The sequence below is a fragment of the Zonotrichia leucophrys genome, chromosome 18 (genome assembly GCF_028769735.1).
Source record: "Zonotrichia leucophrys gambelii isolate GWCS_2022_RI chromosome 18, RI_Zleu_2.0, whole genome shotgun sequence".
In the NCBI taxonomy this organism is placed as follows: domain Eukaryota; kingdom Metazoa; phylum Chordata; class Aves; order Passeriformes; family Passerellidae; genus Zonotrichia; species Zonotrichia leucophrys.
The window spans coordinates 5,962,970-5,976,780 of record NC_088187.1 but is presented as its reverse complement, the minus strand read 5'-3'; the positions used below and the strand labels follow the sequence as shown (position 1 = coordinate 5,976,780).

At 50.4% G+C, this 13,811-nt stretch overlaps 1 protein-coding gene across 3 annotated transcripts in view; it reads left to right on the top strand.

Annotated features, from left to right (window-relative positions):
• The first annotated feature begins 5,516 nt into the window (after positions 1 to 5,516).
• Positions 5,517 to 13,811, top strand: part of MYOCD (myocardin) — a 33,757-nt gene continuing 25,462 nt past the window's right edge. For all 3 annotated transcript variants that reach the window (XM_064728734.1, XM_064728733.1, XM_064728732.1), the window contains exon 1: positions 5,517 to 5,885. In XM_064728734.1, coding sequence (XP_064584804.1) covers positions 5,831 to 5,885 — 55 coding nt within the window. In that variant the 5' untranslated portion in view covers positions 5,517 to 5,830. The remainder of the gene's footprint in view (positions 5,886 to 13,811) is intronic.

The window sequence follows — 13,811 nt, the reverse complement described above, 5'->3', positions numbered from 1 at the left end:
CTCCCAGCGAGGCCAGAGCCCTGACCTTGGTGTCCCACCAGAGCCATGAGTCAGGAGGCAGCTACTGGTGTCTCCCAGCCCACATCCCATCCTCTGGCCAGCATGGGCTGTGTCTGGCCTGGCCCTTCCCTCTGCTCTGCATGGACACAGGAGGTCCCTGAGTGCCTTGAGCTGCTGCCAGCACAGCCCACTTGACCTGAGCACTGTGCTTGCAGCCCCAGGGAGAGCATCACCCCTCCCTCCTGCTGACCTCCCTCAAACCAGCTCAGACCCTGAGCCTTTAACTCTTCCTTCACCTGCTCTGATCCCCTCTGCCCTCTGCCCTGAGGCTCCTGGAGTAGCTGAAGGAGTGACAGAAGTGACAATCTGCCCAGAGCCAGGCAGTCAGGGATAAGTGTCAGTGCTCCCAGGGCCCCTGAAGCCTGCAGCACATGGGACATGGGACAGGGGACATGGACAGGGGATTTGGGACATGGGACATGGACAGAGGACGTGGATATGGGACATGGGATATGGACATGGGAGATGGGACATGGGATATGGGCCATGGGAGATGGGACATGGATAGAGACATGGGACATGGGACATGGGACATGGGAAATGGGATATGGACATGGGACATGGGGCATGGGATATGGGATATGGACATGGGACATGGACAGGGACAGGGGACATAGGACATGGATGTGGACATGGGACATGGACATGGGACATGGGCCATGGGACTTGGGCCATGGACAGCCTCCAGCACAGTGCCCGGCTGTGGCAGCTCTCCACCCTCACTGCACATCCCTGCTCAGTAAACACAACAGCCAGAGTTTCACAATCAAATATTTATGCTAGCAAAAAAACATTTTACATAATCTTTAAACAGCTATGTCATCTCCCTATATTCATTCTCTGATCTTTCTGTTTTCAGTCGGGATTGGAGAATTTAGTGTATTTACAAAGAAATAAATATTATGGTGAAAACATCAGGCAGCTTAATAGTAGCTTTAGCAAAGTGCAAGAAGTATTTTTGTGTTCATGTTGTCAATTGCATAATATCTTCTGGACCATCATAAATTGAGGAACCTTGCTTGGATGCTTGCAGCACTGTGATAAATAGTTCACAGCTCCAATTCAAGCAACGCTGGCTGCTGTCAGAACGGGAAGAGTTCATGACATCTCTGCCACAAATTCCAGCCCTGAAGCTCTGTGGGGTGATAGGGAGGGGACAGACTACCTAAAGGCCTGGTAGACAGTGGCAAATTCATGATATTTCAGGATATTTCAGAATATTTTGGGATATTTCAGGATATTTCAGAATATTTCAAGATATTTCAGGATATATCAGGATATTTCAGGATATTTTGGAATATTTCAGGGTATTTCAGGATATTTCAAGATATTTTAGAATACTTCAGGATATTTCAAGATATCTCAGGATATTTCGGGATATCTCAGGATATTTCAGGATATTTCAGGATATTCAGCATTCAGTGGAAAGCTGCTGTGATGGTGCTCACCAGGTGCTCTCAGAAGTGAAGGGTTGAACCATCCCTGCTCCCAGCTCTCTGATCATGCTCTGGCCCATGTCCTGGGCTAGGACACAGCCAGGATCTTTCTGAGCTGGTCCCTTGAGGCCCCTTCTGCTCCACAGTGGCAGAGACACTGCTACCTCACCAGCTCCAGCTCAGAAAGCCTCTGTTTGTCCCAGGTGGTGGAGAGGAATATCTTGATTTTTTGCCATGTGAAAGCCCAAGCTCTTTTCTGTGCAATTCACCCCCAGGTGAGACCCCCAAGTCTCAGGCATGCAAAGAGAAGGTAATTTCTCTCCAGGTTCCTAAAGACCATGATGAGCTGGAGCTTTGCTGGTGCAGTCTCAGAGCAGGAGTTTCATATCTGCCCTGAATTCAGATCCATTAATGGCCAGTTCAGTGAAAATTCTTTCTCGGGGAAAGATTTCTTCTTCCATTCTCTATCACAAGGATGACATCCTGGCTGTGGGGATCTTCAAAGGATGTCCAGAGTTCCTTGTGAGCCTTGGCTACTGGTTTCCTGTGCCCTTGGCTACTGCTTCCATACTCTGTATTGGGTATGAATGGAAGAATGAGCAACATATTTGTAAAATCAACTCTTTTTCCAGCCTTCCCACCCCTTCAGGGCTCAGGGTTATGCCAGCCTGGGGACATTCAGCACAGAGCTGTGTGCCAGTACAGCTGTCCCTCCCCAGGGAACCTTGGACACCAACAGCTGCAGAGCACACAGCAAATTGTCACTGATCTGCACACGGGATGGGGTTCAGACCATCAGATCTGCCTTTCCAAAACATGCTGGGAAGATTCAAGAAATAAGGCCATGGCAGGAGGGGTCTTTTCCAAATGGAGCTCCAGGTGCTGGAGAAAAGAAATCAAAGACAAATCAGTGTCATTGCCAGAGGAGAGGACAGTGTGAGCAGACATGGCTGGCAGAACACCAGCTTTGGGGAAACTCCCCTTGTTTGGCACAGACATGTCACACACTGACCCCTCCAAGTCCCCACTGGGGTTTCACTGGAACTGCAGCTCAACTTGTTCTTTTTCCCAGAGTGGCAAATCTACATACAAACAAACAATCTGCTTTAAAATAAATCAGTTCCATAAACAATAGTGTTGGAATATTAGAAGGGATGGCTTCCTGGGATCTGGTGAGCAGCTCAGAGCTGATATCCCTGTGACTCTGGGGTGTGACTTCTCAGTTCAAAGGAATTCCCTGCCATGACTAATTTATTCTGGCATTTAAGACTCAGTTTTACTCAGTGCAGGCAAGATGACCTCGTTTACAACAGAGGTGCTTATAGCAGAGCTGGGAACAGGGGATGGGAAGCAGCTGAGGTCTCTGTGTGCCTGTGCCACCTTCCAGAGAAAGGTGGTGATGGAGCTGCTGGTGAGGCCCTTTTCAGAGCTGAGCAGTAGTGCAGACACAGCCAGGACACCAGGGCTGGGCAATGTCAGCTCTGGAAACTCCTGAGGACCTCGTGGGGGGATAAATATTTCTGGGCTACCTAATGCAGGCAGCAGGACTATTTATTAAGCCCAGAAAAATGGCTCAGAATCTGTGGTGGCATCTCAGTCAGTCCTGCCCCTGCCTCTGAGGTTTCTGAGAGACAACTTCCGTGTTTCCTGAAGACACCAAGAGAACGTGGCCAGGACTGACTCTCACACAAGGATCATCACAGGGGAACACCAGCTCAGGGCTGTGAGTTCAGCAGTTGAGCAATTTGCTGAGATGAGTCAACAAATTAGAGATTGTTAGAGGTTGTGTCACCTCCTAAGAAAGATGTGTCTCCATCCCCCTCTGGTATCGAAAGGACAAAAAGGAAAAGGAAAAGGAAAAGGAAAAGGAAAAGGAAAAGGAAAAGGAAAAGGAAAAGGAAAAGGAAAAGGAAAAGGAAAAGGAAAAGGAAAAGGAAAAGGAAGGAATGGGAAACTCCAAAGGGAGCAGGGATGCCTGAGTGGAGCTTTGGCCAGCAGGAGCAGTAAATCAAACAGGAGTTTGCAAAGCAAAAAGTACAAACCCTGCAGTTTGAGACACAGAGTCCTGCCTTTTCTTGAGCTGTTCATGGCATGGTTCTGCTCTGGGGTGGAGGTTGTTTGTTGTTGTGATTGTGATGTTAACTCCATTAGAGAGGACATTTCAAGTACAGTGGACTAAACATTAGGAAAAATTATTAAGGAACAGGATCTGGCCACCTTGCTGGATAATACAGTAGAACTCTGTTTACCAGCTCAGCTCAATGCTTGGAGATCAATTTATTTAAATCATCTCTCCCTTGCCAGTGATTAGGAAAATCCACTCCATCAGCTGTGGCATGAGCAAGAAATCACATCCAGCCCATAGCAAGCAGGGAGCTCAGCTCAGGACAGCCCCCTTAACCTCAGCTGTCAGGTAACAAGCAATAGGCCAAGAGGAAATGGCCTGGAGTTGTGCCAGCATTTAGGAAAAAATTTATTCACTGGAAGGATGTTTAGGCATTGAAACAGGCCAGCCAGGGGAGTGGTAGAATCCCTGGAAACGTTCAATGAATGTGTGGATTGGCTGCTGAGAGACATGGGCAGGGGTGGGCTTGACATGCTGGGTTGGCAGCTGGACTTGGTGATCTTAGAGGGCTTTTCCAACCTGAATGATTCTGTGCTTCTGTGGTTCTGTCCCATGGACTACATGAGGGTGAGACACCCCAGAATTTCTCTGCTGTACTGAGACTCTGATGAATCAGAGCCTCTGGGGAGATGAGTGTAGAAGCCCTGAAATTCCTATCCCTAACCCAAACTGTTTAAGAGGACTTCCCAGAAACCATGGGATTAAAATATAGTAAAATTAAAAAAAAAAAACCCAACAACAACAAAAAAAAAAACAATCCCAAGAAAACTTCAAACCGATCCTGAAGTATTTTTATGACTTAGAGAGAATTTAGGCAGCTTCCTAGGTGAGACCCACACGTCAGGGAAGCTGAGATCTGTCCTTGACTTAGCTTGGTTTGTGCTACTTACACAGTAAAAGGTGCCAGCAGATCACCCACTCCAGTGAACAGATGTGGGCTCAGGGAAGGGGAGCCTCAAAGGGTCTGCTTCTCTTTATTTTGCATGTTTGCAATCAGCTCCTCTCCTCTGGGAGCATGTTTGCTACGTGGGGAGGGATCCTCCACTACAACAGCATCTCAGCCTCCTTAGGATCGCTGTGGCACAGGGAGCTAAGGCTCAGCCCTGCCTCAATGCCCCATGTCTGTGTGCTAAAGCTCAGCCCTGCCTGCAGATCCCGTGTCCATGTGCCAAAGCTCAGCCTTGCCTCACATGCCCCATGTCCATGTGCCCAGGCTCATCCCTCCTTGCCTATCCCGTGTCCCTGTGCCAAGAGCTCAGCCCTGCCTGCAGATCCCGCGTCTGTGTGCCCAGGCTCAGCCCTGCCTTGCTTATCCCGTGTCCCTGTGCCCAGGCTCATCCCTGCCTTGCTTATCCCGTGTCCCTGTGCCAAGAGCTCAGCCCTGCCTCGCCTGCCCCGTGTCTGTGTGCCACAGCTCAGCCCTGCCTTGCAGATCCCGTGTCCGTGTGCCGCAGCAGCACACGGGAGCATCCCAGGTGGATAACTCCTCGGGAAAGGGGTGTGCAGAGCAGCCCGGCTCTGGGCACACCTGTGCGGCCCCGTGCTCACCCCTGATCCCTGCGGGCACTCTGTGCTCCTGGCCGGGAGCGCATCCAAGGCAGCGCTCAGGTGGAAAGACCTTCCCAAAGGCATCCTCTGCCCGGGACACTCATCCCGATCCCAGCCCTTCCCTCACCTTTGGGAGCTGAGCCCCCCCAGCCCCAGGGAGATGCGGGACCCGTGTCCCACCACGCTGCAAAGAGTTAAGCCCTGGCTCTGTTGATATTTCCAGCGGCTCCCAAAGTCGGCGGAGACGGGGAGCGCCCGGATTGGCTGCGTACGGCCGGTAGTAATTAGGATCAGATATCAAACTTCTGTCTTTGCTAAGACCCTTTCCGATAGTCGCTGCTCCCCGCTAGACGATGACATCAGCCAGGACACCCAGCTGCTGGTAGTAAACTCCGAGCGGGAGGAGGCTCCCGCCGGCTGCACGTTAATTAGTTCAACACAGCACAGGGGGAGCAGTCGGTGTCTGTGCAGGGTCACTGCTGGATGGGACCAAATCTTACAAAGCCACTTGCTGCTCCTTGCCAGCCGGCTGTAAAAGCGCCCCGAGAGTCCAGGAGAGCTGGATGAATGCTGAGCACCAGGCACGCTTTGGTCGGCTGTTCCCTGTGGAGGAAGTTAATGGTTTAAGTGAGGGGCGTCTGGATCTGCTCCCCGAGTCACCATGACTCTCCTGGGGTCTGAGCACTCCTTGCTGATTCGGAGCAAGTTCAGATCAGGTAGGGAAAACCTTGAGATTTCTCTTAAAACTTCTCTCTCTGTCAAGCCGTAGGCACAGAGTGTTTTGCATTAAGTGTTGGGAAGCAGCATGTGAGCAAAAGACTCGAGGGGTTGTAGAGCTGTCACGGCTTTGCTGTTCCAGAGGCTGTTCCACAAGTGGAGAGACTCATCTTCCTTCCTCTCTCTTGCTTTTTTTCCTCCTGGTCTTTTGCTGTCTGTGATTTATGTCCGTGGTTGATTTGGGTAAAACTGCAGCTCCCGGTTCTCCTGCTCTGGCCCTGCTGGGAAGGATTTGGGCAGGAAGCCAAAAGGGCATCTGGGATAAACAAGGTGCCTGCTGCAGTGTGTATATTCCAGGTGCTCCTGTGGGTCTGAGTGGGATAACCACGGGGAGCACGGGCCTGACACCCTCTCTGACAGGCAGGCAGCCGAGCTTGTTCCATTAAGTTGTGACTAATTGGAGAAAAATGAATTTGAAGAAATGCGTCATTTTTAGAAGTAAAAATAACAAATGGAACATGAAAACTATTTGAAGTGACATCATCAGAGAAATAAAACCAGAGGCACACACAATTGATTGCCGCTGGCGGAGGGTTTTGCAGTAAAACATGCCTGCAGCTCGTGAGGCAGGGAAAGCACCAGGCAGGGGCCTCTCTGAGGACAGGCACTGAGTGAAGGTGAGTGAAGGTGAACTATGGGACAGTCTCTCCTAGAGCAGCCCCTCTGCTGGATGTTCATGCCTCTAGTCACTGGCTGCATCTATAGTAAGTATGCTCTCCTTGGGAGTGGGGATCCTGACTTGTCGTTTCGTAAATCTTAACAGTAATGCCAAAAAAATTGTTCTCAGGGTGCTTTCTCTGACATTCCCAGAGGTGAAGTTCTCCCTGGGGATATTATCTGTGAAGGTGTGCAGATAAATCAGCTGCATGTGCGGCATGGGATGCTTTAAATGCAGGCAGGGCAGTCACGTTGGAGCGTGCACCCGCTCTGGCATGTCACCCACGCCGTGTGTGTTTCTGCCTCCTTACTCACTGTAGATAATGGAATGGGAGATTTATGGTACTGATGGGAGACATGAGTGGTGTTATCAGGATCTCTTAGATAGCTGGGTGGTCAACTTAAACTTTGTTTTCTCAGCAAATACAAAGTTGGCAATTGGTTGAAAACCCCAGAGTGTGTGTGCAAACACAAGTGTCCTAGTCTGGCTGAATTATACAAAGCCTTGGTCCAGGTCTTTGGTGTGGTTTCCATATCGCTCTGATCTTACATTTCATTAGATTAAGTCATTCCTTAAATTTTGTTGGTATATTATGGTACACTGCTGTTCATTTGAAAAAAAAATCTCAGTCTGTAACAATTCCTCCAGCATGTACAAAGCAACACTGCCACCTCCCTGAGGAGTGGAGGACGGGCTGTGCATTGTCCCTGCATTCTTTTCAAATGAACCAGGATTGTTTTTAAGGCTCATTTCTGGTTTATTTGTAAGCTGGCTTTATTATGGAACCAACAGCAGGCTCTCTAAACATATTTTTCAAATGATTCTCCAGGAAAAGTAAACTTTGTGGGTCTTTGCATCCATAAATTCTCGTGCCTTTCAGCATTTCTAGGACAGTTAATTTGTGGGGCATTCTTTGGTTCATGATTTATTCCCACAACTGCTATCCCTTGCTATGGCCTGGTGAAAGGCAGGCTTCCCATTTGACAGGATTTCTCTGCCTGTTGATTTTGTTGGAGCTGGGCTCATCAACATCCCAAATGCTGTCTGCACCTCGCTGTCCTCAAGGCTGTGACCACTGCTAACATGGGACATGGCCACAGCACAGCCCTGGTTGTCACAGAGTGATGAGGGAGGATGCTGAGAAACCCAAATAAGTCAATAAAGCAGCTTTCAGTCTGTGCTGGATTTTTAATAACATGGGGAACAGAGAAGAAAAAGCAAATATTTAATGGAATATCTTTTATTTGCAAAGTCTCTGTGGCACAGTTTCCTGTGGTGTCCCTGCTCTGTGTGCAGGATTTGTCAGCTGTAAAGCTCCACAGGCATGGCAGGAGGTGCAGAGCTCTGATTTTCCATCCTCCATTCTCTTGGAAGAGGGTTGGGAGCCTCAAACAGCCCGTGGCTGTGCCCCACACCATCCTGCATGGCTCAGGGGCTGTGAGAGGGGACAGCAGCAGTTCCAGAGCTGCGTGGCTTGCACAGAGGCAGGAGGATCAGCCCCAAGGAGCCACGCTGAGCTGTGCTCCATCACTTTGGGAATGCTCCTCAGCCAGCAGGTGTGAGGCTCTGTTTGCTCCAGGTTTGGGAAGGATTAGCTGTGCTCCATGACTCGTGATGAGTCTGAATCCCTTTTGAAGGATTCCAGGCCAATATTAAAGAGGGCTGAAGTAAATCTTAATAACTAAACTTGTGCTGTCTCTCCCTGGCCTGCACAGGCTGGGCAGCTGAAGGAGCTCTGTGAGTGTGTTTAGGGGAGCTGGACATACATCACTTGATGTTTCCTCCTCCCAGAGTCCCTTTGATCTCTGTGTTAAGCAGCAGGCAGAGAGTGGAGCAAGAAGGTGGCAGCTGGAAGATGGTGGCACTGGTGTGGCTCCAAGGCCAGCTCTCCTGTCCCTCACTTCCATCCAGCAGCAAGCACAAGTGTGTTTATGCAGGAAAGGCTGTTGTGGTGGTGGCTGTGGCTTTTCTCAGCGTGCCCAGCCATGATCCCTTGAGTTCCAGAGCTGTTTCTGCTGTTCTTGTCTGTCCAGTGGTCCCAGTGAAGGACACAGCTGTGCCATGAGGAGGGAAAGTGGCTATCCCAGTGCCAGGCATTGAACCACCCCAGAGGAGAGGGAAAATCACCCCCACACTGCAGTCCTGCAGGGTCCTGCTTCCCTTCCTCAAGGAGTTGTGTGCCTCTTTATTTTGTCTGTTTGGCCAAAGAGAAATATTCTGATCTGAGGTCATCCTGACAAATTTTGCAGGAATGATGATTCTTCAAGTCTGCCATGCTGTCCCATACGATCCAGCTATCAATGGGATTGCACTAAATCAACAGGACATAGAAGGGCTGTTCCAGAAACACATTTAACTCTTCCCAGAGATGATCATTTATGTGATCTCTTGCTCTGAGTACAAACCAGTTGTCCTCCAGCACTGGAGAAGCTTTGGCATCAGACAAAGCAAACAAAGCTGACAAATGCAGATCCAACCTTAGCCCTGACCTTTTTTTGCAGCTATATGGAGAGCTTACAAAGCCAACATCTGCCTAACTTCAGTGGTAACTCAGATAATTGGTGAGAAGTGAAAGTTTAACACTATAAATAAGGCTCTGCATGGCTTGGCATGGGGTACCAAGACCTAATTGTGGACATATGGGTGTGGGTTTGCAGAGAGGACTTGCCTGGCTCCATGGAGGAAAGAGTTCCTGCTTACACATAGGGCTTGAATGAAACTGAGATGGGAGAGGAATTTATTCTGTCTGCCTCCAGTGGCCAGAGCAATTTGGACCAAAATCAGCAGGTCAATAAAGGCAGAAGAGAATAGGTCTTGGTAGGGTGTTTGGCCAGGCGTTTTGGCAGAACCTTTATTTTGATTTTTCTGGTGTCCAAAGATAAAGCATGTGCCTGTGTTTCCTCTCAGATCATGAACTCATGCAGCTCACAGTCAGTGTGTGTGTGTTCAAACATGGCCTTGCTGTAGCTGATGAGACTGGTTTGTGAAGTTTTTATAAAACACTGACTTGATGTAGATCAGTTTGTGCTTGGTTTCGCTTTTCTGGCATTTTGTCCCTCGGTGTTTTAATGGGCAGTCAGGTTTAATGTTTCTTTGTCAATCAAAGATCTTGTAGCACAAATCTCTCTGGGCTGCTCATGGGGGTGCTGAAAGGGTGACTCCAAGGGGAGAGCCTGTTCTCAGGACCATGGTGAGGTTGGGTTGCACATCATGATGGATTCAGAGGGATTTCACAGCTGGTTGTGCCCATTTGGTGCTCTGGGCTCCTTGCTAGCCAGCTGTGCTAGCCTAGTGTCTCTTCCAAGGTACCTGAAGACTTGGGGTTAGAAAAGAAGTTCTCACCCATGCAGAGATTTTTCAGTGCAGTCTCCCAGCTAACACACACATTTGTAGCACATCTGTCTATTAGAAGTAAAATGTTCCCAGCTCTGAAATCATCACAGGCAGAGATAGAGCAGTGCCCACCTGGGAAAGGACTGACCAGGGCTGTCCTGGCTGAGCAGTGCCATTTCCAGCTTCATCTCTGCTCACACAGGTCCCACAGAGGTCATGTTAAGGATAACACAGGAGACATGATGTTACAGAGAAATCACTTTGAGGCTCGTGGCTCAGATGGGCTGAGATGCGTGGAGGGGCTCAAGACAAAGTTTGGCCAAGGTGTTTTTGAAAAACAGCAGCTCCAGAAAAGTCCTGGCTGGCTTGTCACCCACTCAGAATCACTCCAGGCTGGAAGGAAGGAGCCCCACAGCCCTGCCCACATCTGCTTTCAGAGCTGACTCCTGCTCCTGGTGCAGCTGTGAGGAGCAGACACAGTCCTGGGAGGGCCATGAGCAGCATGATTGAACCTGCCAGAGTGCCAGCCCTGACCCTGCCCTGCTGGGACCTTGCTTGGGATACTGAAAGGACCCCATGGGACAGCTCCTCTTCCTCAGCAGGCTCACACACAATAGCTGACAAATTTTAAATGGAAATAGCTGACAATTTTTAAATGGAAAGCCAATCTCACAGCCAGCAGCAGTCCTGCCTTTCAGAGGGGGCTGGGTCCAAAACAAGGCCAGGAGTTGGACTTGGTGATCCCTTCCAGCTCTGGATATTCCCTTATTCCAGGGCCACTTTCTGGCAGTGGCAGTCAGTATGTGAGCAGGGCCAGGTCAGCAGCTGCCTCTGGTCCACACCATGGTCTGTGTTTCACCTTTGCTCAGCTGCTGCTTGGTGGGCAACAGAATTGCTGCTGCTTCCCCCTCCCCACTCCCAGTTTGTTACCACCCCAGCAGAGCTGTCCCCATCCTGTACCCACTGAGGTGCCCACACTCCCCAAGCCCCAGACTGAGCCACCAGGGCAGGAAGGAGCTGCTGGTGGCGGAAGGGACAGGGACTTGCTGCTGCTTTTTCAGTGCTCTCCGCCTTGGAGACACAGCAGCCCCAACTCGGGGTCAGGCCAGCTGTGGCTTTGCCTGCCTGTCCTAGTCCTGACCACCCTAAGGAGGGCATTTCCCCCTCTCCATGGGACACAGCCCTGGGCTGTTCAGCCAATTCCCCAAGGACAGGATGGTGCTGGAGTGCTCTGGCAATGCCCCAGTGTGAGGATGCTCTGATGGAGGTGATAAAATCCCATCACACCCTGATTGTCTGCTGAGCACCAGCCTCCAAGTGTCCTCAGAGGCTGAAGGAGATGCCAGATCTGCCTGTTCTGGGGTGGGGAGAAGATGTTAACATGTCTTTTCTGTGCATCACCAGGCCAGGCAAGGCCCAAGCTGTTCTCTGAGCTTCCTCTAGCTCTGAGCTCAGCTCCAGGACAGGAGGATGACTCAGGACTGCAACTCACAGGGCTCAAAGCTTGTGCCACCAGAGGCAGCTGGGGCTGGTGCCAGGAGGTCTTGTTTGCACCCCAGCCCTACTGCACAGGACATTTCTGCAAGCCAGTATCAGTGGATGGGGCTTGGTGCTAGCACAGAAATGAGGAGTATTTATTTCTAACAGAAAATTCACTGGGATAGGTCTGCCCTGTCTCTCATCATCCTCAGAGAGGGTTTCTCATCATGGGGTACCTCAGGAGGGAAAGAGAGAAAGAAAGATGTCTGTCAGCTGGTGGTGGCACAGGATGAGCAGTGTGCAGGCAGGCAACAAGGATGGAGAGTCTCTTCGGTGCTCCAACCATCATTTTTCACATGATAAATATTCCTCTGAAGTGTTAGCAGAGCAGTTCCCTTGTTGAAATAAGAATGTTCATGAAAATTTAATTCCCATACGGCACTCAGGCCTGCAGACATGAGCAAAGGAAGAGGAAAGGAATGGAGCTGGGGTCAGACACAGCTCCAAGGAAAGCAGCAGCTGAACGGTGGTTTGGATGGTGCCAGGGGCTCCTCCAGCCCTGGTTTTAAGCACTGTTGGTTGTAAGAGAAAGGTGCAAGCCCTAAGCTGGCATCTGCCAAGCTGCAGCACTGCCTCAGAGGCTGCTCCCCTCTTGTTCAGGGATGTTCAGCATTTTTGTCTGACCCTGTCCATCCACTACATTTCTTCAAATGGTTTGCAATAGGCCTTGGAAGTCCATAGAAATATTTAAGAGTCAAGTCATGCATCCTACTGCATGAGGAGGTCCAGAATGGGATGAATATTTGGTGACTGAAGTAACTCTTTCAGCTGTTGAGTGTGTGCTGCTCCTGGAAGTGGCTGCTACTTGCACTGGCCTGTCCTCACGTTATTTGACAGCATCACATTTTCCTCCTTGCCCTGTAGCTTAAGCAGATTTAGGAGATTTGTAAGCTCAGCATGGCCCATGATGAACTCCCTGCTTAGGGAAAGAATTGCTCAGCTCTCTGTCACCCCAGAGTAGTGGGTGACATTGCTGCCTCACAGCCTTTCTACCTCTCAGCACAAAAACCAAGCTGGAGATTTTTTCATCATCATCCCATAGCCCCAGACCCCTCTGTGACAGTCTCACCACAGGGCAGGAGGCAGAGGAGGGGCTGTGAGGTGGAGAATGGACCAGCTGCAGGGGGATCTGGGGAATCTGGATACCCAAGTGTTGCTCCTGCAATGGGATCTGGGTGCCCAAATGCTGCTCCTGCAGTGGGAGAGCTGTGGCAGTGAAACCCCCAGGTTTCCATCACTTCTTGCAGGAGGGCAGATGATGAATCCCACACCCACCACAGGGGAAATCATCATCACCCTCCCAGCTATGCCCCAGGGGGATTTGTACCCTCTCCTTTTCCTCCTCACTAGCCTGGCTGGCAGCTGGCTGCTCCAGGGGGCTGGGGAATTGTTTGTTTACTAGGAAGGGCTGGGAAATAAGCAGGAGCAGCAGGGAATGTGGGCACAGACTGTTGGAATCCCCTTGCCTGTGTGGATGTGGAACAGCACTTGGTCTGGCTGTGTGGGAAGTTGGAGTGAAATGGTGCAAATAATTTGGCACCCGTGGGAGCTGTGAAGGGAAGTGGTAGAGGATCTTCACTCAGATATTTTACAGCCTGCTGGGGCACTGCTGTGGCCTTGGCAAGGTGCTGTGTGTGACTGGAGAAGGCTTTGTTGTCTCTGGTTCCTGTTCATAATGTGGTGTTGTGTGTAAATTGCCTCAGTTGAAGGCAAGATTCTCTAATTCCTGGGACACTGGACCAGAACTAGGAGAGTAGAGAACCATTCTTGGGTGAGCAGCAGATAGGTTTTATTCTTGGCCAGTTTCTGACCTCCCTGAGCTCACCTATTCCATAATGATCCATCTCTTCCTCAGGGAAAGTGCACAGTATTGTGAGCAGTCACAGAGAAGGTTCTGTGCAGAGAAACTGGGGTACAGCTCACACCTTTAACCTGCCTGCATAGCCCAGGAGGAAACCCAGGCACTCCCAGAGCAGGGACTGCCCCATTTGCTGTTGAGGGTCCATCAGGGGGTGACTTCTGCAGATAACTGGGTGCAGTGTAGGTACCCAGAGAGTGAGGGGCTAAATCCAGGTCCACAGGCAGAACCAGCACTCACTGGTTCCATGGGAAAGGTGGTGAGGGTGGTGCCACGGGGCACAGGAGGGTTACAAACCCCCTGGCAGCAAGGTTTGCCAGTGATTTCAGTCACCAGCTTCCCCCTGGGTTCAGAGAGCAGCACACACACAGACTTCACCACATACTGAAGGCTGCATTTTTCCCTCACAGCAAGAATCTATCTTTGGTGTCCAAAGAAGTGCTGGAATTTGGCAGGAGATCATTGTCCCATAGGAAG